This window comes from Lagenorhynchus albirostris, chromosome 11, assembly GCF_949774975.1.
Source record: "Lagenorhynchus albirostris chromosome 11, mLagAlb1.1, whole genome shotgun sequence".
NCBI classification, from domain to species: domain Eukaryota; kingdom Metazoa; phylum Chordata; class Mammalia; order Artiodactyla; family Delphinidae; genus Lagenorhynchus; species Lagenorhynchus albirostris.
This window is the reverse complement of record NC_083105.1, coordinates 96,201,173-96,210,804: the sequence shown is the minus strand read 5'-3', so window position 1 is coordinate 96,210,804 and position 9,632 is coordinate 96,201,173. Positions and strand designations below refer to the sequence as shown.

At 45.0% G+C, this 9,632-nt stretch overlaps 1 protein-coding gene across 1 annotated transcript; it reads left to right on the top strand.

The window, feature by feature from the left end:
• Positions 1–262: 262 nt before the first annotated feature.
• On the top strand, positions 263–8,852 carry GABARAPL1 (GABA type A receptor associated protein like 1). Its single transcript, XM_060166923.1, has 4 exons — positions 263–638; positions 5,204–5,282; positions 6,477–6,595; positions 7,498–8,852. The coding sequence occupies exons 1-4, from the start codon at positions 549–551 to the stop codon at positions 7,561–7,563; spliced, it is 354 nt and encodes a 117-aa protein (XP_060022906.1). The 5' UTR covers positions 263–548; the 3' UTR covers positions 7,564–8,852.
• The last annotated feature ends 780 nt before the right edge of the window (positions 8,853–9,632 follow it).

The window sequence follows — 9,632 nt, the reverse complement described above, 5'->3', positions numbered from 1 at the left end:
CGCCATCTGTATTTGTTTTGGGGCCCAACCAAGAAACTGCGAAGGAGAGGGAAGAAGACATTATTAGAACATTTTTTTTGTTTGAAAAACACCTTTAATGTCACAGTCACCATAAAATAAGAGGTGAAAATTGCTCGTGGTCCCAGTGAACTCTATGCAGGGAAAGTTTAGATGGAAGGAGAAAACACCGAAATGGACAGAGCTCCTGCGCACCCCCATCCCGCGGACCACGGGTCGCGGGGGGCGGGCCTGGGGCGGGGCTTCGTGACGTCACAGGACCAACGCGCCGCCGTGTTGTTTTTGTGCTCCCGAGTCTCGGGAAAAGCCTCCGGGAATTCTTTACCTGGGCCTCCCGTGCCTCTGGACCGGGGGCCCCCGAGACCCCATCTGAAAGCTCTGCGGAGCCGCAGTGCGACGGGGACTGGCCTTTCTGAAGCGGGTCTGAGACACATTGCAATTTGTTCCGAGGGAATCAAGAGGGGAGAGACGCCTTCGTCCGCGAGGGAGGCAGGCCCCGTCCGGGGATCTTAGAAACCCTGCGGTCCATCATGAAGTTCCAGTATAAGGAGGACCATCCCTTTGAGTATCGGAAAAAGGAAGGAGAAAAGATCCGGAAGAAATATCCGGACCGGGTCCCTGTGAGTGTGGAGGGGGAGGGGGAGGAGGGAATGAGTGGGGGGCGGCGGAGTCGTGATGGCTGCCAGAGGCACAGAAAGGTGGTCCCTAAAAGTACTTAACCTGGACGCCCTTCACTACGGAGAGAGCCAGTGGAAGGAACGTTTGCACTGCGGACCCTTTAAAACCCGTATCCCCAGGGCCCGTCCCCATCTTTAGAGCTGACCGCAGTTTTAGAGCGGAGCCTACGTTTGAGTGACTCAGCAGTATTCAGAGGATGTGTGAGCTGGGATGTACTCCAAATGTGGGCCTTTTTGCGCGAGAATGATTAGGTTGGGACTACCCATTTGCTGCCCTTAAGACTGCATGGAAATTGTTCTGGGAATAACAGATGCGGTGGATTTGCTCCCATCAGTTTTCTCCTTAGGTGGGTCTCTGTTAATCAAGTTGACTTTGGCCCTTATAGCCTTGGGTTTGGGAGGGAAATGTTCGGAAGCCAGTGGATCCTTTATTTTTGTCTCTGAGCGTTAGGGAGCGGGCGTGGGGGGATGGGGGGGCGCCCCAAGACAGGCCTGGCCCAGAAAACAAGGTCACGTTCTCCGCGCAGTTGCCTCATCATTCTTGGCTCCGGGGCGTGTGGGGCTGTAGCCAGCCTTCCTCCGGTATTTATTCTGAACACATTGTACCTGGACACAATAAGGAAGGACTGAGACCTTTTTTCTCTCGGGTTTTTGGACTCTGGCGTATGTAATGTAAAACTAGTGCAGGCAGTGAAGAGGGAAGAAATAGTAAGGTATCTTGCTGCATCCGGGCGCTTTCCCCCTCTCCCCCTCCCCCGCCTCCTGCCTGGTTTTTCTCTACTGTGGGCTACGCAGCCGGATGGGAAGGCAGAAGGCTTTAAAGTGTGGTGGAGGGAACAGTCAGTGAGCTTTGGCGATGGGAGACTAGAGACCCTAAGGACCCGAAGACCCTTTATTTTCGGGCAGGGGCATTCGGATAAATATTACAGATAATTTGCAGGTAAAGGAATTGCCATTATCTGATGGTGAGAGGTACTCTTGAATTCCTTTCCAAACCTCATCTAACTTTGATGTTCTTACAGCTGCCAAAAGCGACCTGGGCCGTATAAACCCCTTGCAGTCCTTTTCCTATAAGGGTAGAGGAGATATCAGGGCTGTTCCATTACCCAGGAATTACATACAAAAGGGTTTTCAGCTAAAAAGGAGAGCTAGCCCTATTACCCACTGACGGATTCGTGACAGATTGCTTGCTTGGTCTGTGGACCTTGCATGACTGCTTTAAAAGTTTCCCCCAAATCTTGGTGATACCCCTTCCTACTCTCTTATAGTAATATTTGAAAGTGACAACTAACTTTGATTGATAACTTACCATGTACCTGGGAGTATTCTCAGTTCCCTGTCTATATTCATTCACTTAGTCCTCACACCGTTATAATCCCATTCTACAGAGGCAGGATCTGAGGCACAGAGAACCGAAGTAACTTCCTGAAAGGTTTCACCTGGCTGCTGTGTGGCAGAGCTGGGATTCTGACCCTGGCTGTTGGGCCCTCCATGTCATATTGTTTCTCAATCTCTAATGCAGTTCTGTTCAACAGAATTATTTAAGTGTGCCGTGTGTGCCTCGCAGTGTTAGGTATTGGAAATAGAGAAGTCAACTGTTGCTGCCTTCGAGAGTTCACAGATGGTAGTAGGATGCCAGAACGGCATCCCAGTCGGCAAAATGACTACCGTTTATTCAGAACGCTAAGTATGAGGCTCTGTTCCAGGAAGCTCCGTATAAGTCACAAACTCAGAATTGTACTGTTCCTAAATCTAGTTAAAATTCTCATACATTTCCTCAAAACAGTCTTTTCCATTTCAGTCATTTACATGCATTCACCCAGAATATTTCAGCTAATCCCCCCCTATTTTTGTTCTGCTCATTGTTTGGTGTTAAATGTTTTACTTCTGTGATAGTTTGTAAGCCATTATGACTCTCACTTAGATCTCATGATTCCTCCAGTTAGGTTTTAACCAGTGGTCAGCCTCTAGCTGCTCCTTAGGTGCTCAGCCTGTGGCCTTCTTTCTAGTTGTGATGCAAAAGGATCTCTACCCTCTGAATCCTGAGATTTGGTGCAAGTTCTGGGCAGAACCCTGAATCTTGCTGTGCTCAAGTGTTGTGTTTATGGAGAAGAGGGTTAGACTAAATGATTTCTAAAGCCCTTTCCCCCTAGACCATTGGTGTCATTAAAGCAGTCACGTACCCTGACTGCTTACGTGACTTGAGTGTAGCCTGAGCACATCTGTAGCTGCCACCCAAAAGAATAGGCGTGCTTGGGCCTTGAGACAGAGTTTCATGAGATTTTGAAGTTACCTTTCTAGCTACAGTGTATTGGAAACCTGCAACATAGCAGGAAACTGTTAGGAAGAGATTGCCTGTTTTTTGAAATTCAAGAGCAGCCCTATGGAGTATTAGTCACATTTCACAGAGGAGGAAAACTGAGACCCAAACAGGCAAAGCATCTAGGCCCAGGGCCCACTGTAACTGAAGGGTTCCTGGGAACTTGAATATTTTCTGGTAAGCGAAGGCCTTAATGATTCCTTCTCCCCTCCTTTTCCTCCACATCCAACCCTCTCTTCCCGATGTCACAGTTGCACTTGGCTTTGTCGCTCTCTTTTTCTGCTCCCTTCACATGGTTTCCGTGTCTTATTAATCCAGGCTGGAGCTGCCACGTCATCTCAGAGCTCCTGCGTGACACAGGGCAGCCTCCTTCCCTTTGATTTTATGTGCCTGCGGCCTCCTGTCCATCCTCATTGTTGCGCCATCACTGGTCTCCTCCTGTGCTCTTCCTACTTTTTCTTTTAATTTCTGACTCACATATCACTGCTGCAGTTTTGATTTTTATTTATTTATTTTTTCTTCCGGTTTTATGGAGATATAATTGACATAGGGCACTGTATAAGTCTAAAGTGTACAGCATAATGATTTGACTTACATACCTCATGGAGTGATGATCACAGTAAGCTGAGTGAATATCCATAATCTCATACACAGATAAAAAATTAAAGAAGTAGAAAAAAAATCTTGTTTTTTGTGATGAGAACTCTTAGGATTTACTCTCAAAGTGTAATTGACCTACAACACTGTGTTAATTCCTGTTACACAACGTAGTGATTTTTTTCTATACATTTCAAAATGATCACCGTGATAAGTCTAGTTATGGTATGTCAGCATATTACTTAGTTATTATTATATTCCTCACACTAGACATTTTGTACCTGTGACTCATTTATTTTGCAACTGGATTTATTTTTATTGTTAAGTGTGATCACGTCCTTCTGGTCTTCCAGGTGCAGGATTCTTTTTCTGTGCAAAAATAAGTAGGTTTTTCACTTGGTATTCTCTCCCCTTAAATTTAAAAGCTTCAGATTTCTCCAAATCAATCCTTATGTTTAGATCTTTGTAATTTACAAAGCCTTTTCACTTAAAATGTTATGGATTATTCAAGTTCATTGTATCAGTTCCATGCCTCTGTAAAAGATGTGTTTGAAAGTTATCGTCTTCCATTTACTTGTTGGAATGCTGAAGCTCAGAGAGGTTAAGTGACCTGTTGAAGGTCACAAGCTACTAGGGATACTTGTCCAGTGTATAGTTCTATTTCTTTAAATTTTCTGTACTTCCCATATCTTCTGCCTAGAGTGATTATATTTTCTAAACTAAAACTCTAAAGCTGATGGTTTTACAATAGATTTTAAATATTTTTAAATGAAATTAAATATTATATAATATATAAATAGTAAATATATTTATATAATATTTACATTTAAGTATATTTAAATTAATATTAAAAATTTATTTATAAGATATTTTCTATTTTATAAATCTTCATGTATAAAGAGTCTTTAAATTTTACATATCTTCTTTTCTTTTCGTTACAGCCATATATGATCTTTCTAAAACTTGAAATATTATAGAAATATTTAATGCAGACATTGAAAAATCTCTTAAAATCCTAACAGATAATCAGTATTGACTAATGGGTTAGTTATTGTACTGACATCATATTAAAGAATATAAGAACTGTTTTAATACTTACTTTTTTTTCAGTTAATAGTGTCTTGAATATATTTTTTTCAGTTCTCAAAAATTTTGATAAAGTATAAAATTTGAACCACATTATCTGTACCTTTAATAAATAGCATTTATATGAAAGAATAAAACTAATAGGTACTCAGGACCATCTGAGAAAATTCAGACAATCTTCTTGGTGCTTTAACTAAATACCAGAAAGTATATATCCTATAGTATACCTTACAGGTAATTCGTAATTAAAATCAAGGTTTTAAAATCTTTACTTTTCATAACATGCCCTCCTCATCCTTTTGTTATTGCAGTAATAAAACCATAACCTTATTACGAAAGTCCATTTCCCCATACATTTTGTAAGGGGGAAGGGGGAATAAGAAACGGAAAAGCTGTATCGGCCCTAGACAAACTCACTTCAGATAGGGCAACTGTAGGATGTAGAGGGGAAAATACTAGGTTGGATTCTGCAGTTTTTATCCCCACTTTCTACTTCTCCTCCCAGGTGATCGTGGAGAAGGCTCCCAAGGCCAGGGTGCCTGATCTGGACAAGAGGAAGTACCTAGTGCCCTCTGACCTCACTGGTAATGCTCCTTCCCTCCCCTGACAACTTCCTCCCATGGGAAAGCATTCCCAGTCCTTCCTGTGTGCGTGCGACTGTGGGATTGAGAGGAAGTAGAATTGAAGAGAGTGAGTGGGATTCTCCTGAGAGTTAGGTGATTCAAAAACGGTGATGTCATAGTTCTTTCCCATCACCAATTTCCTTAAGCATTTCCCATGATAGTGCTTTGTTTGATTTAGATGCAGCAAAGTACAAAAGCATGAAAGAAAAGATCCGACGTCCATTATTTAAACCCCTTAAAATTCAGCTTTGTTATTGTGATACCAATTTACTCCCAAAGGAAAACCAGACTAGTTTATTGGGAGAATCACATTTTAGAGATTCTCAGCTGAATACCTTGTCTCAAGCTACAGTTTTTTGTTAATACATCTTGTAGATACTGTTTGGATAGGATACATTCATTCTTCACGTTGATTCTTAATGGAGTAACCAGTGCATCCAGGAGACACTTGGAAAGATTTTGTAGATGTGTTTGCTCCAGAGTTATTCGATTTGCATATCAGCCTTCTAGAACTCTTTCAGTGTGCTCAGTGAAGGGTAACGCATCGAACCCCACTCATTGCCCCAACATCGGGGTGACTAATTGTGCTGAGATTACTGCAGTCTATTAGACCGCTTCCCGCACAAGTTTGTCTTAGGTGGGAGTGGGAAGTGTGTTTCTTTCTTTCTTTTTTTCTTCTTCTTTTTGGCTGCACCACGTGGCTTGCAGGATCTTATTTCCCCGACCAGGGATCAAACCCGGGCCCTGGCAGTGAAAGGGCCAGAGTCCTAACCACTGGACCGCCGGGGAATTCCCTGGAAGTGTGTTTCAAGTCCGATTTAGACAATGGTGGGAGTGTTTCAGTCTGGAGACACGTTGTATTCCCTCAGAGGCGTCCTCAGGCCTTGAGTGGATAGGCTAACATTAGGTCTGAAATTGAGTAAAGTGGGGAAGGAGTGAGGAATTAAACTCCTCGATGGCATGTCAAGAAATATGCAGGCTTCTCTGAGTGTCACTTTTTATTCCTAACGCTGTAGGACGGTATTGGGCTCTGCTCAGGTGATACGTAAGTCTGGTACTTTTGGAAACAGGTGCAGTAGGATTTTTTTTCTGGATCTTACCGTTCTGCTAACCTCTCATTTTCTTCTTCCTTTTCTAAAACCTTCCTTCATCTAGTTGGCCAGTTCTACTTCTTAATCCGGAAGAGGATCCACCTGAGACCCGAAGACGCCTTATTCTTCTTTGTCAACAACACCATCCCTCCCACTAGCGCGACCATGGGCCAGCTGTATGAGGTAATGGTCCTGGTGACAATACTGTGCAGTCTGGCCTTCTCTAGCTTTTGTCCCAGGTGTGTTATCAACGTCCCAGGTGTGTTACCAACATACCTGGGAAGTGGGGCAGGAGGTGTTGTTTATCAGGTTCCTTTCACGAGGCCGTGTCAGGCTCTGGGAGATCAGATGCCACTTGTCCCTTACGGAGTGAGCAGCCCACTAGATTCAGTCCCTTTGAATTCTCTTTTTAGTTTTGCCTTGCTATAGTGTTTTAACATTGGATCGTCTTTATTGAAACAGCAGGAAGTGGTTTCTGACTGCAAAAATTCCGGATAAAATGAAATTTAAAATTACGGCAGTCTGTAAATGGATTCATTTGTCTTCACAGATAAACTCAGTTGGAGGGAATAACTTGAGTGTTTTTATTTGGTTTAATTGGTAAACTGTCAGAATCTGATGAGAAAACTATAATAAAGGACTTTATCATGCTATATCACCTAAGATTGTTACTGCATTATTATTCCTTAAAGGGTTTCACACAATACTGCCTTCTTTTTGTGTCCCATTAGTGACTTGTGCAAACTTTCCTAATAACCTCTCATTTTTATTCCACAGCATACATTCTCTATTAGTTTTTATTCCAGTATCTATAGTTACATTGGATCTATGTTCCCCTTGCCAGCGTGAGCCTTTTAGGGGTCATGTTTGTATCCCTGGTGTGTATGGTGTTCTCCACGAAGGTTTTTGTGAACTCAGAGTTCAGAGTTGAATCCCAGCCACTTCTGCTGCTGCTTCAATGCTCTTTTCAATGGGGACTGATGGTACCTCCTCTGCCTGCCTTACAGAGTTGTGTGAGGCTCTGAATCCTAGGGATGATGAATGTGATGATGTTTTCTAAACCGTCGTCTTACCTCTTCCCCTAGGACAACCACGAGGAAGACTATTTTCTGTACGTGGCCTACAGTGACGAGAGTGTCTACGGGAAGTGAGTGGCGGAAGCCGGCCGATGGGAGCACCCGGACTGGGGGCAGGGGGAGGGGCGTGTGTGGGGCTTGGGGAGAGAGGGGGGGAGGGCTCCCCCCGTGGAGGAGACAGAAGGTGAAGACATCTGGAAACACTACACTGCACACACCATCACCATATTTTCACATGCTCAATTGATATTTTTTGCTGCTTTCTCGGCCCAGGGAGAAAGCATGTCAGGACAGAGCTGTTTTTTGGCTTCATAGGAAAATGAGGATGCTCTAGTCTCACAACACTGCTGCGAATTAACTTTCGTGGGATTTCCATAGAAGAATCGGGGGGTGGGCAAGTTGGGGCCAGAGATCGTGGACCACCCGTAACTTTCCGCTCTCCTTCTCTTTGGGCAGAGATTCTATGTTTGACATTTGCACAAGACATGTAGGGAAAGGGGATGGGAATGTTCTAGGATCACTGGTAGTGGACCATTCCTGGGGACCAAAAGAGACCCATTGTAATTGAAGCATTGTGACCCCTGACCTCTCCTATCTCCACATCTCCTCCCGCATCCCATTGTCATCTCACAAGCATCACAGTACCCACCCCAGTGGTGGCAGTAGACGTCAGACCCAGACATTTAGGTGGAGCTCTCCTTCTGCTGGAAAATAGAGGCCAGGTGTGAGGGATGTCAGGATTGCCAAGAGAGTCTTGATAGCATTAAACTGGAACTGACAAAGTATTGAGCATCTCTGTCTAACCTGCTTTGCTCTTTGGTGCCCCTTTTCCCCACACCTACCTTGGACTTGAATGAGCCTCCGCCATTTCCAGTGATAGGCTAAAACCCCTCGTCTGGCATTTCCCAAACTTCACTCCATGGATGGGGACAAAGATGAGTTACATATGGAAGGGGCGGGTGTGAGGTAAGATGGATTGTCCACAGCCCCCGCTCATGCAGAATTCTTGCTCCCGGGCTGCTGCCCTTCACTCTCACACGCACGGAAATGCCCAGTGAGGGCCAGCTGCTTCCCTCCTTGGGTTTTCACGTACCACAGCTGCTAGAAACATTTGAGAGGGTGACTTTTAGTAGTTCCTGGGGATTCTATCTGATTCGGATCGTTTTCACTTTAGGGGTTATGATGTGGGTGGGAGTGGGAAGCGGGAATTGCACTCAGATGGGACACTTCAGTTCATCTCCGCTAATGAAAAGGGTCCGTCCCGTGGTGGAAATCCGTGTGTCAGTTCTGTCAGCTGCAGGCTCTTGTATCATGAAGTTTCTGCTGTCAGGCCGAGGAAATAAAAGAATTGCGTAAAAACCTGCCGTGAGTTCAGAAATGTCGCTTCTATTTAGTACGTCTTAGAGTAGACGGCGTGTGGACTCCAAGCAGAAAACTTAGAGTTGGGGTGGCTGTCGGCTGGGTGCCCACGCGCGGCCAGACGTGTACCCTGCCCGTCACTGCCCAGGAGTCACCGTCCAAAGGTGAATGGAGGCGGGGCAGCGTGCCCAGGGTGTCGGTGCAACGTGGGTGATTTTCTCCTCCGCAGATGAATGCCTTGTCACCGCTTTACGTGTTCCTCAGAGCTGAAGGTGGAAGACTGCCTGCGTTAGAAGATTGGGGGCGGATGGGGGGGTGCTTGCTAAGATGCAGATGTCTAGGCCTTGCGCAGATTCGGCTGACTCAGCCCCTCAGCGTAGGCAGCTGCATTTTTAACCGGCTCCTCATGACTGCTGCACGCTGAGGTTGCAGAGGCGTTGCTCTGGTACCTGGTTTTGCTGTAAGTCCTAACCCAACCTGTGCTTTTCACGTCTTGGTCAACAAGAGGCCACCATCTCCCAAGGCGACAAATGGCGCCTCCTTAAGGCTCCTGGGGTCAGAACAAGCTTGATGCCGTCCGACCTTAGGGAGTCTTCATTCAGGAAGCGATGTGTAGGTAGGCGGTGGGGTGCCTGTTCAGAGACAATGAAAAACAGATTAGCACAAATTCCTTTCTGAAAGAACTTCTATCCATTGCTAATCTTTAATCTCTTGCAGGGCTATATCCCCACGTGCTGTCTACCTCTGTAGAGTTTTATGGAAATATAAGAGTCAGCAGAAAAGAA